Source organism: Canis lupus, chromosome 9, assembly GCF_011100685.1.
Source record: "Canis lupus familiaris isolate Mischka breed German Shepherd chromosome 9, alternate assembly UU_Cfam_GSD_1.0, whole genome shotgun sequence".
Lineage (NCBI taxonomy): Eukaryota > Metazoa > Chordata > Mammalia > Carnivora > Canidae > Canis > Canis lupus.
The window spans coordinates 1,645,311-1,658,099 of NC_049230.1; the positions used below are offsets into that span (position 1 = coordinate 1,645,311).

At 57.3% G+C, this 12,789-nt stretch overlaps 1 protein-coding gene across 5 annotated transcripts in view; it reads left to right on the plus strand.

The window, feature by feature from the left end:
• Positions 1–1,692: 1,692 nt before the first annotated feature.
• Positions 1,693–12,789, plus strand: part of SLC38A10 (solute carrier family 38 member 10) — a 39,654-nt gene continuing 28,557 nt past the window's right edge. For all 5 annotated transcript variants that reach the window (XM_038546334.1, XM_038546336.1, XM_038546337.1 and 2 more), the window contains exons 1-5: positions 1,693–2,039; positions 5,684–5,801; positions 10,548–10,593; positions 11,555–11,648; positions 11,889–12,032. In XM_038546334.1, coding sequence (XP_038402262.1) covers positions 1,941–2,039; positions 5,684–5,801; positions 10,548–10,593; positions 11,555–11,648; positions 11,889–12,032 — 501 coding nt within the window. In that variant the 5' untranslated portion in view covers positions 1,693–1,940. The remainder of the gene's footprint in view (positions 2,040–5,683; positions 5,802–10,547; positions 10,594–11,554; positions 11,649–11,888; positions 12,033–12,789) is intronic.

Here is a 12,789-nt window from a genome sequence, read left to right on the forward strand (position 1 = left end):
TGGTACCCGACGGTGATGACACCAGGACAGCTGTGAGGAGGACAGGAGGGTGGACGTGTGGGGGCACCAAAGGGTGTTCTCTAAGTTTCTGTTAACATCCTGCCTCAGAGCTGCGCGGTGCAGTCATGAGAGTCATTACTTGCTGTTAAAACATACCTTCCTGGGCAGCCCGGGTGGCCCAGAGGTTTAGTGCCGCCTTCAGACCGGGGCGTGATCCTGGGGACCCGGGATCGAGTCCCACATGGGTCTCCCTGCATGGAGCCTGCTTCTCCCTCTGCCTGTGTCTGCCTTTCTCTCTGTGTCTCCCATGAATAAATAAATAAAATCTTAAAAAAAATGAAAACAAAAACATACCTTCCTGCCCCAGAGCCTGTCATAGAAATTTAAGAAGTTGCAGAATGAATGTATGGTTTACACAAAGGTGAACGATGGCATGGACTATTTTGGCTTTGAATTAAGTACTTTCTTTTTTTCAAGATTTTATTTATTTGAGAGACAGAGCAGTGGGGAGCGGCAGCAGGAGAAAGAGAGAGAGTCTCAAAAAGACCCCTGCTGGGGGGATCCCTGGGTGGCTCAGCGGTTTAGCGCCTAGAGACCCAGGGTCGAGTCCCCTGTCGGGCTCCCTGCGTGGAGCCTACTTCTCCCTCTGCCTGTGTCTCTGCCCCTCTCTCTCTGTGTCTTTCATGAATAAATAAATAAAAATCTTAAAAAAAAAAAAAAACTCCTGCTGGGTGCAGAGCCCGATGTGGGGCTCGTTCTGGGGCCCCGAGGTCACCATCCGAGCCCAGCACCTAGAGCTGCCCCTTAGCCGAGGGCACCCCCCTCCCCACTCCAGGGTGCAGGACGCTTCCCCTGGGACCCCTCTCTTCCCCTCCAGCGTGGGTGCAGCAGAGCCTTGTCTAGGGCTGCCCTGGGGAGCTGAGGAGTCAGCTTGTCCTAGGACATAAGGTCCCCCACGCCCCACAAACGCGGCGGCCCCTGTCCCCTGTCCCGCAGCCTCAGGTTCTTCCTGCACCCTTCTAGGGCCCACCTGCCTGTCCGGAGGAGGCCCTTCCTTCCAGCTCCCCTGTCCCCGCATCCGTTCCGCGGACACCGGGGGGCTGAGCATCTGCCAGGTGCCAGGAATTCACACAGGTGGCAGGGCCTCCCGTTCCCACTGCTCCCTGGCAGCCGCCTCCTTCTTGAAGCCCCCTGCATTTCTCCAGTCCTGCGCGCCTGTCACGTCGCCCAGTCCGCGTGCACTCCTGAAGGGCGCCGGCCCAGGGAGCAGACCCTCACGCGCTCTCCACGAGCTGTGTGCCCTCCGCGGAGCCGCCAGCCCCTCTGTGCCTGCACGTGTCCCCCCGCGAGACGTGGGTGCCGCCTCCGCGGACCGGGCTGGGTGTGCACCTGCAACGGTGACGCCGGGTCCCCACGGCCCGGCAGGCCCCGCCCCCGCCGCAGGCCCCGCCCGCAGCCCCGCCCCCGCTACAGGCCACGCCCCCTGGAGTCCGCGTCCTCCGAGCCCCGCCCCTTCGGGCCACGCCGCATCCTTCCCCTCGCCAGCCCCGCAAGACTCCCGCCTGCCCTCCCAGGCGCGCCTCTCATTGGTGCGCGCCCGCGGAGCCCCGCCCCGTGACGGCACTTCCGGGAGGAGGAGCCTGCGGAAGGCGGAAGTGTGCGCGGAGAGGCGGCCCTGAAGACCAGGTGAGGTGTCCCTACCTGATCCCAGGCTGCTCTTCCGCGTCTGGGCGCGGGGACCCGGGGGCGCCCAGCGACGGCGAATGGGGGACGACGCCATGAGGCAGCCGCAGGGCCTGGCGGGGGCTGGAGGTTGACCGTCCCTGCTGCCTTCCTCGGGGGCCGCCGCCTCCAGGCAGTCGCCCGTCCCTCCCGGCGTGTCGCGTCCAGCCGTGGCCCCAGCTCCTCGGCCCGGGCTCCTGGACCCTCGGCCCCGCGCAATGACCGCGGCCGCCGCCTCCAACTGGGGGCTCATCACGAACATAGTGAACAGCATCGTGGGGGTCAGCGTGCTCACCATGCCCTTCTGCTTCAAACAGGTGAGTGCGGCGCGCGGGGCTGCGGCGGCACCTGTCGGGCCGGCCCCGGGGTCGCAGGTGGACGGTGGCCGCAGGGCTCCGTGGGGTTTCCCTTTATTACTGTTCCTTTTTTGTTTCTTTTCTTTTTAACGATTTTAAGTAATCTCTAGGCCCAACGTGGGGCTGGAACTCTGGGGTCTCCCGCACCCCCGACGGAGCCCGCCAGGCGCCCCCTCTTTGCTCCTTTTATTATTTTTAAGATTTTATGTATTTATTCCTGAGAGACAGAGAGAGAGAGGCCGAGACCCAGGCAGTGGGAGAAGCAGGCTCCCTGCGGCGGGACCCCGCTGTGGGACTCGATCCCGTGACCCTGGGGGTCACGCCCTAGGCCCAAGGCAGGTGCTCCACTGTTGAGCCTCCCAGGGGCCCCGCTACTGCTTTTTAAACCTCTGAGCAGACCCGCACCTGCTCCGGAGCCCACAGGTCCAGCCCTGCGCGCCCCGGGACTCGGTGGGGGGTGTTGGTTCCAGGGTGATGGGATTGTGGGTTTCACCAACGTTTACACGTTGCTGTGGCTGAAAAAAAAAATCTGAAATGTATTTCGAAAACAAGTGTCGTGCCAGCGTTACAGACCGCATGGAAAAAAGCCACGGGTGGGTTTTGCACCGTGGACCCATGTAGCTTCTGTTTAATCCGCAAGTAAATGGGTATTTGGGGCTTTACAAAAGGGAGGCTGGTGACGTCATCCAGCGGGGAAGCTTCTTTCCTAAAATTGAAGTCCTCGGCCTCACCTTGACCGGGGTGGGTGCGGTTGCTGGTCCCCCTGGGCGCTGGAGGGGGCTGGCAGCATGTGGGGGAGGAGGAGTGCGGCACCTGGGAAGGGCAGGTGGCTGCAGGGCACAAGGACCAGCCTTAGGCAATGAAACCAAATAAGGAGAAAAATTGAAATAAAATGCATACTTTGGAACTGAAAGTGGGCACCCATAGTTTAATTTTAGATTAACAAACATTTTGCCTTTTTGAACAAAAAGCATCTTTAGCATCTTTTGGACAAAAATAGCACAAACTTTTTTTTTTTTTTTTTTAATTAAAATCTGGTGATCACCGATCCCCTACTTCGAGCCGACCAGCCTGAATTGCTTCAGAGTTCCCATGTGAGTTATTGATGACTGCGCTGGCAAAGGCGTGGGCAGGAGGACAGGGCTGCTCTAGAGCCCCGGGGGCGGCCGCTGTGACCTAGCACCGTGGATCCCATCGTGCACGGCCACTTGTGGGCATTTCTGGAAGGGACCACGTGTCCCAGGGTGCACTGCCACTTGCTAGTATGGAGCTACCTCCTGAGGCACGTGTGGCTGTGCATCTGCAGGCCCAAGGCCTCCATCCTCCACCGGGGTCTGACTGTGCTTTGCATGCACTTGGAGCCTGCCGCGTGGTGGGCACAAGGCCCCTGTCAGGGCATTTAAACGCGGGCCAGACCAGCGCGCCTGGGAGGAGCGCACACTTAGTGGTGGAGCCCCATGTTCAGGCAGAGAACCACAGGCGCTTCCCCCTGTCCTGAGGGCCTAGCAGAGCGGGGACCCCTCTCTCGGGTGGACGCAGCATCTTCTCCCGGGAAGCCCTTGGCCAGAGCACAGCGGAAGGCCAGTGGGCAGCTTGGGGATGCGTGTGTTAGCCTTGGACAGCCATGTCATTTATTTATTTACTTATTTTAAAATTTATTTGAGAGTAAGAGAGTGAGCACAAGCAGCAGGGAGGGGCAGAGGGGGAGGGAGAAGGAGAAGCAGACCCCCTGCTCAACAGGGAGCCCCACGTGGGACTCGATTCCAGGACCCCGAGATCATGAGCTGAGCCAAAGACAGACGCTTCGCCCACTGAACCACTCAGGTGCCCTCAGCCATGTTATTTAAAAAATTTTCGTTTTGGGGTTTTTTGTTTGTATATTTGTTTGGTCTTAGTAACTTGGGTACTTTTCATAAAAATTAGCATTTCACTGAAGTATAACACACATATAGAGAGTGCCCTCTTGGGTGTATTCTTGGTGAGTTTTCCAAAAGTGAACAAAATCTTGAACTAGCTGCCAGATTAAGGAACAGAGCATGGCTAGCCCCCCTCGTCCCTACTGCCGGGCCCACCAGCCCACCTGTGGCACCCTAGGTCAGTAGTACCTGTGTTGTAACTTTGTTCTGTGCCTCCTCCTGGCTCCCTGTAGCCCTGTGTGGCCGTGCTGCCGTCTAGGCCTTTGCTCAGCCTTCAGGGTATTTCTGACCTGGAGTTCTGCAAACACCTGTGTACAGGCTTTGACGCCATGTGTGTAATTCTCTGGGGTGTTGGTCTTGGAGCAGAGTAGCTGGATCGTAGGGTATGTGTGTGTGTTCACCTCTGGGTGAGACTGTAGGATGTTCGTTTCTTCAGTTTCTATTTATTTTTTCTCTGCGAATATGTTTGATACCGTAGATTACACAGAAGAGGGAGCAGGGCAGCCCCGGTGGCCCAGCAGTTTGGTGCCGCCTTTGGCCCGGGGTGTGATCCTGGAGACCTGGGATCGAGTCCCACATCGGGCTCCCTGCATGGGGCCTGCTTCTCTCCCTCTGCCTGTGTCTCTGCCTCTCTCTCTGTCTGTCATGAATAAATAAATCAAATCTTTTAAAGAATAAAAATAAAATAAAAAGAAGAGGGAGCAAGAAGGAAAAGACATCTAAGGGAGACACCCAGAAATTCTTACAAAAGTCCCAGGCTGGCTGCAGCCCTCAGGAACCGAGTCACCATTGATGTTAGACACTAATATAAAATTTTACAAAAGTTTGCTTTTTGCAGCACTCAGCAGGTACTTGTCCAAAAGGAGGGTTCTCTCTACAGGCTCCTGACTGTGATGGGGACCCAGGTACCTCACCTGGCGCAGGGGACCTGGAAGCCAGAGAGGAAAGACAGATAGATAGAAACACACAGTCAAGGGCGTTCTCTGCTGGTCCTGCCTTCGGTTTTTTCCTTGCTCTCACCCCAATCTCAAAACCTGGTCCCAAGACCCCATGCTTATTTTTAAAAATGCTCTAGCCCTTTAGACTTTCCCCGAGGCTTCCTAGTTCCTGCCCTGAAGCTGTTTCTTCAGCTTTAAATCACGGATGAACCCGCTATATATAAACACGGGCAGATAAGTTTCTGCATGAACACGTGTTCGTTTCTTCCGGATAAATAGCGAGGAGTGCAATCACTAGGTCAGATGGCGTCTATTTAACTCATAAGAAAGGTGTAAATGTCATTTTTAATCTCTCCCTGCCAAAATGTGTTCACCACTCCTCGCTGTTGATCCAAGTGGCTAGAAGGTGCTATATCGGGGCGTGTGCAGGGAGCTGGGGAGGCTGGTTGTTGGCAGTGCCTCACTGTTCGCTGAGACTCGGTGGGGCCGTGGAGGAAGTGGTTCCCTGGCACTCTTTCAGGGTCACAAAGCATGTGGCCACCACATGCAGAGAATTGGTCCCTTTCAGTGCTAGGAATTGTCACCCGTAGGCAGGGAAGTGAAGCAGAGCCGGGGCCTGGCATCTGCAAGAGTCTGGGGTGGGGGCAGCAGGGGCGGTGGGGGGGCAGCGGAGAGGGCTCTCAGGAGCCATGTGTGTGAGGCAGCAATACCAGGTCATGTCATTTTTTCTCTTTACCTTCCCACTCTCCAGTGTGGCATCGTCCTGGGGGCCCTGCTCTTGGTTTTCTGCTCTTGGATGACACACCAGTCCTGCATGTTCCTGGTGAAATCCGCCAGCCTGAGCAAACGGAGGACCTACGCAGGCCTGGGTGAGGATAGCGGCGCTCGGCTGGGCAGCCCTAAGCCCTTTCTTTTTTTTTTATTTATTTATTTATTTATTTATTTATTTATTTATTTATTTATTTATTTATTTTTATTATTTTTTAAATTTTTATTTATTTATGATAGTCACACACACACACAGAGAGAGAGAGAGAGAGGCAGAGACATAGGCAGAAGGAGAAGCAGGCTCCATGCACCGGGAGCCCGATGTGGATTCGATCCTGGGTCCAGGATCACGCCCTGGGCCAAAGGCAGGCACTAAACCGCTGTGCCACCCAGGGATCCCCCTAAGCCCTTTCTTGGGAAGCGCAGCGTTCGAGATCTGGGTGCAGGGCCTTGCTCTTTTATTTACTTTCCATCCACCGTATGATTAAAGAGTTCCTTGAACAGCAGGTTTTCTTCCTTATTTTAAAATTTAATGCCGTTTTTAAAAACCATTATGAGAGACACATGCTTCACCGGGGTGACACTTACTCTCCTGTCTCCCGTTTATGCAAATTCCAGTAGAGCGCCTCCCTTTCCAAATTCAGGCAGGACCAGCGGCCTTCAGCCCCACTGTGCACTTGCTCATCGTCTGCCTGTCCTGAGCACCCAGAGCCTTCCTTCAGAGCTGCCTGCCGGGGGTCTGTGGCACTTCCCTGCTTTGACGGTGTGGAGGAGACGGCCGTCGGGCCCAGGCTGGTGGCTGGGATCCAGTCCCCCGTCTCTAGCACTGCTGTTTCCTGATGTTGTTGGTTGTAATTTCATTTCCTTTAGGTCTTTCTTCCTTTGATATCGGCCAAGGGTGAGGAGGCTGTGCTTTCTGCTTCCTTTGGGTTTGGACTGCTTCCTGGGCCACTTGGCTCTGAGAGCAGGGCCCTTACATTCCCACCGCCCTCGGGCTGCTGTGCTCTGCATCCCGTGCTGGCGGTATTTGCATGGGGGTTCTCAGGAGCTGAGGAGACTCCCCGGGCTCTGGATGAAAGCCCCCCCACCCCCACCCCCCCACCCCCGCCCTACCGCCTGCCTCCAGCCAGTGTGTGGCCAGGTCCATGCAAAGCTCTCACAGGGAGAGGAGGCGGCGAGAGGAAGTGGTGTGCAGATTCCAAGGGGCCAAACAAAATAAAAACATCTGCAAGGTCCACGCGTGGGCTTTTGGCAGCACCACCTCTGGTTTCCTTCCAGTTCGTCTGCTTTTCATTGGCACCAAGATACTAGCATCTGTTCTGACCTCAGAGCTGAAGGAGTGCCTCCTTCTCTCCTTCCCCATGAGAATGGTGCCGTGAGGCTCTCTCACTGTTGCTGGAGTCACTTGAGGAAGTGACAGTTACAGGTAAAGGGACCACGCTGATGTGACCTGACGCAGTTCAGGATGCCACGTGCTCCAGGGCACCCCTTCCTCCGCCTGCAGGGCCGTGGCCTTCAGGGTAGCCTATTTCTCCCCTCCAAAGGTCTACATATTCCAGGGTTCCTGTGGCACGTGCCCCTCGAAGTGCTTGGCTGTGCCCTGATGGGACAAGTGGCCCTAGACCACGGAGGCTGGTGGCTCTTGACAGCGGGCTGTCTGATTATTCTTAGAAAGTCTGGTTTGGCCAGGTGGGAGAGGCTGAAAGGAAAGTGGGCAGTGGCCACCCTCACACTTGGCCGCCTGGGGCTCCTGAGCTTCAGCTGCTGGCTGTGACTGCAGCCCCAACTGCTAGAAGCACAAAGATCCCAGACCACCCGGGGTCTTCAGTTGTGTCTTTGGTCTCAGAGGAGAGGGCTCCATTGTGTGAGCTCCCACGGACCCCGTGGCCCTGTCTGCAGCATCAGCTGCCTTGGATCCAGGCTCGGGGCCCAGGACCGTCTCTCAGAAACAGAGACCCCACCGCTTGGAAAGGAGCCCTAGATGGGAAGAGCTGAGAGTCCCTCAGGTCAGCTGAGAGTCCCCTGTGGGTCAGCAGCCCTCCAGCACCTAGGCAGACTTACTGAAAGGGTCTTTCTCCTCGCCCTCTGCCTTCTCCTGGGTGGGAGACCCCATGAGAGCTTGCACCACAGCTGGAGAGGGTTTCCTGAGAGGAGGCCCCCCTGCATCATCGGCTGGATCCGTGGGCATTGGGCAGCCCCTGGGGGCAGGGATGTGACCAGATGGCCTTCAGCCAGACCTGCAGAGGGAGCAGGGCCTGGAGCGGCAGATGTCACTCAGTCTCCACGACAGGGCTGGGGTGTGTGTGTGGGGGGGAAGTTCCATGGATGTGTCTGCCATGCCCAGACGTGAGTGAGACTTTGCCCCGTTTCTCGGTTTGGTGAGGCCCCTCCGCTGGGACCAGTCCGCAGTTACAGCTCTGGGGCAGCGTCTGTTGACGTCACTTCGGTGTTCTGGTGGCTGCTCTGGGGGCCCGTTGGTGACTTTCATCCCCTTCTTACCTGCTGCTCCCTCGCCCTCTGTGTCTTGTTCACGGAGACTTCTCTAAACCTCCTTTTCAGGAGGTAGACGTGCCAGCCAGCCCGTCTCCCCTGGTGTTGCCAGCCCCCACCCTGCTGACTGGGGCTCTGAGCTGTCAGTTGTGAGCGCCCATGCTTTTGGCACTATGTCTGCGGGCCCATCGTTTGGCCACCTGGGGTCCCGGGGTCCTGGTCTGCCTGCTGCCTGCCCCTGGGCCCAGGTGGGGCCTGCAGAGGGCCTGTCCAGCCAGTTTTCTCCCTGCCGGCCTTCAGTTGTGTGACCTGCATGTGTGGCTACCTGGTGGGCTGAGGGCTGTAAGGCCAAGCTTTCTGACACCCGGGGGTCTGTACGTCCTCATGTATCCAATAAGGGCTTTCTTGTCCCCTGAGCGTGTGGTGCTGGAGAATCAGATGCAGCCCAAGGCCTGGCTCTGGGGACGACTGGGTCGAGGTTACCCTCATATCTTGAACAGCGCAGTTTGGCGTGTGTCCCACCTTCTCCGGCCTGCTGGTGCTGGGCAGTGGTCAGGAGGAAGCCTTGGACTGCTGAGGGAGAGCGGGTCCTGCACTGAGCCGGGTAGCCGGAGCGTTAGCCCTGTGTCCACAGCAGCCTTAGAGCCGCGGGCCAGGGAGTGGCCCCAGGGGGAGAAGCTGCTGCCCGGCCTCCCAGGGGAAGACGGGGAGAGCCCTCTGGATGCCCATCCTCGCTCTGCACAAGAGCACTGGTTAGACTGGGATGAGGCCCGGCCTCTTAGCTGCAGAGTTCCTGTCACAGGGAGGGCTGACCCAGGAGCTCTGGACTGCACCGAGGCATGCTTGCTTAGAAATCCTTTTGCAGACACCTGCCAGCCCCCCGAGAGACAGTCCTGGGCCCCCTCCGCCCTTCCAGTGCGTGCTGGGTGGGAGGCTGAGGGCTGGGGGCTGCTGGATCTGCAGCACATGGATCTGCACATATGAGGTGGGGGTGGGGGAGGCTGGGGCAAGAAAGGGGGGAGGGGGGAGCGGAGAGGCCAGAAACTGGGACGGTCCCATCCAGGAGGTCGTCCTGGGCCGCCCCCTGCCTTGCTGAAGTACCTCGCTGTCCAGGGTGCAGGTGTGTCCTGGAATTTTTCTGGCAGCTGCTCTGAGCATTTGGAATGTGCTGTAGATACTCAGCTTCCTCGAGGGGAAGGGATGGCCGGAGCGGGGCCACCTCTGTGGGGCACGGAGTTCTGAGTCTGGTCTATAGGTGTGGCCGTCCTTGGGAGCCTCTGAGTGCCTCCCTTTGGTGACAGCGGGCCTTGGGCTGCTGGCTACTGTCTGGAGTCCTTGGTTTGTGAAGGTCTCAGCATGGCCTTGAGTCTCCGGCATCAGACGAGCCAGGGAGGCCGGCGTGACCGTCAGGGCGGGGGCCTGTGCTGCTCACCGGCCCTCTGCCCGTGCGTAGCCTGTGTCTTGTGCCAAGCTTCCTTGCTTTTGGCAACGCTGTACCTCTTCCTAAGTAATTTAGAAGTGACGAGTGTTGTTTGGACTCATTCACAGCAACTGGCTGCATGTTTCCTGCTCTCCGAGCCTCCTGGGACCGGCAAGCTGGGCTGTGCTGTCACACGCACCCCTTTCTGGTCGCTCCGGGGAGATGAGAACTTCCTAGAGGGTGGGAGGACGCAGGGTGCCCGGGCCGTGCTTGGGTCCTGGGACAGGTCTTGCCGAGCCAGCTCTTGGTGTCTCGTCTGCTCGCAGACTTCTGTCAGGAAGGGAGGATGGGCAGCTCCTCTCCGCTGGAGGACGTGCAGAGCTGCACTGGTCGCGCCATCCCCCCTCCGGCCCCAGTGTGCGCAGCTTCGTTGTGGGCACCCCCCACCCCAGACTGTGTGCGGAGGCCGCCACTTCACCCCAACAGCCTTTTTTTATTTTTTAATGAAAAAATTCAACTGCCTGTGTCTTTCCCTCTTTTTTGTTCTTTTTTTCTGTGGTTTCCATTTGGATGGTAGAGCTGAAAAAAACACGAGACTAAAATCTTATTATTATTATTTTTTTTAATTTTTATTTATTTATGATAGTCACACACAGAGAGAGAGAGAGAGGCAGAGACACAGGCAGAGGGAGAAGCAGGCTCCATGCACCGGGAGCCCAACGTGGGATTCGATCCTGGGTCTCCAGGATCGCGCCCTGGGCCAAAGGCAGGCGCCAAACCGCTGCACCACCCAGGGATCCCGAGACTAAAATCTTAAAATGCTCTCCTTATACCCTTGAAACGCCAGATTGGCCTTCCTGGCTTCCCTGGGTGGTGTCTTGACCGGTGTGCTTCTCATGCTGTCAGACTGAACGCTGATTCTCTCTCTCTGCACTAGCCCTGCACGCGTACGGAAAGATGGGGAAGATGCTGGTGGAGACCAGGTACGTGGTGCCGCTCGCCGGCCTCACCCTCTTCCTCACCTGCCCCGAGGAGGAACCTGAGCGCTGTTCTACACCCACCCACATGTCTCGGACATGGACTGCTGTATGAAGTCATACTTGCCTCAAGTGTCCCTAAATAGTTTAAAGTTCAACTTATCGTATCCTTAAAATGAGTGTCGGGCAAAAGTCTTATTTAAGTCTTACTGAAGAGGATGTAAAAGTGGGGAGCTGGGGGCTCAGCAGAACCAGAGGCTTGGCTGTAGCTCCTGTCAGCATCGCCCCCAACACCTGCCCCCAGCCCCGCACGCTGTCGCCTCGAGGTGGCATTACATGGGAAATATCCTGTCATTCTCCCTTTGTTTGTTTTTTAAAGATTCTATTTATTTATTCACAAGAGACAGAGAGAGAGAGAGGCAGAGACACAGGCAGAGGGAGAAGCAGGCTCCATGCAGGGAGCCCGATGTGGGACTCGATCCCTGGACTCCAGGATCACACCCTGAGCCAAGGGCAGGTGCCAAACCACCGAGCCACCAGGTGTCCCATGTTTTTCTCCCTTTGGAGTGAAGTTTTAGAAGATGAAAAGAATTGCTGGGAAATTACACTTCTAGGCTTATAAATTAGGGAATTGTGAATGCAAAAGAACAATCCTCTGAGAGCAGTCGATTGTTATTTTAACTTGTGTAGCATCACGGTGGGTCTTGATAGCCCTGGAGAGAACGTGCACAGTCTCCTTGGAGAGAGAAGTGTAGTTATTCAGTGTTTGTTCCAAGTAAAAGAGCCACTTGCACCTGGCGCACCCCAGGTCTTCAGGCCGGCGAACGCTGGAAACTCCACCTTGCGTTGGGCCAGCCCTGGGCGGTGATGGGCCGGTCGCATCGGCAGGGACGGGGCTCGGCCAGGGGAGGAGACAGTGGACTCCTGCTAGGATGGGGCCCTTTCAACGCCACCTCCTTCTCCGCAGCATGATCGGGCTGATGCTGGGGACCTGCATGGCCTTCTACGTTGTGATTGGCGACCTGGGGTCCAACTTCTTTGCTCGGCTCTTTGGGTTTCAGGTGAGAACCCGCTCAGGGGCCTGGTGCGTTGGCAGGCTGTGGCTGCTCCTGTGGCAGCTCCGTGTGATCTCCTGCAGGGCCATGTCTCAGCCCCATGGGGACAGGTGAGGGTGAGACCAGCAGCCTGAGGTCGGTTAGGAGAAGCTTCTGGATGCCCCGGGGTTAGTTCCGGGCCTGCGGGTGGGAAACTCTGGGGGCTCAGTGAGGTGATGGCTGCCCAGCACGCTCGGCTCCCCCCAGGTGACTGGCACCTTCCGTGTGTTCCTGGTCATTGTGGTGTCCCTGTGCATCGTGCTCCCACTCAGCCTGCAGAGGAACATGATGGCCTCCATCCAGTCCTTCAGTGCCATGGCCCTCATGTTCTACACCGTGTTCATGTTTGTGGTGAGTGACAGGGGCCTGGGGCTGATCTGGCCACCAGCTGCTTCCTGGGGGTGACGGGGAGGTGGTTGAAAGTTGGGGAAGCGTTAGAGTTATTCCGGTGAACCCTGGGAGGGCACACGGGCCTCCTGGACTTGGGCCAGCACCGCGAGGGCGCCAGGGCAGGGGCACGGCTGATGCCCCAGGAAACCGAGTGTAGATGCTCCTCATTTTACCGAAGGGTGTTCTATGTATCGTTTGTGCTCAGAAGTCAGGGTGCTAGCGCTTCATCACAAGGGGCGGGTTGTTTCCTAGATGAATGTTTATAGCCGGCCAGTTCTGGGGGGTCCCGTGTGGAGCGCCCAGAGACCTCTCAGTAGGAGCCCCTGGAGCCTGAGGGTCAGAAGTCTCAATCCTGAGTGAACGGCGTAAAAATCTTTGCCGCTTTCCTTAGAAAGCTGAGTGCTGGGTGGACGTTCCCGGTCCCCCAGGTGTGAGGGCTGCCCAGTGGTGGTAGCACTACTCTCCAGACAGCCCGGTCCTCTGAGGCTTTGTCTTAAAATGTGGGGGTGGGGGGGCACCTGGCTGGCACAGTTGATAGAGCGTGCGACTCTTGATCTCAGGGTCGTGAGTTCGAGCCCCACATCGGGCACACAGGTTACTTTAAAAAAAAAAAAATTGTCCAGATGGGCCTGGGAAGGGCCTGCCCAGTCTGCAGGGACCATCCTTTCACCTGAGGCAACAGAGGTGGGCAGGCAGGTGGGCCTCACTGTGCCCCCTC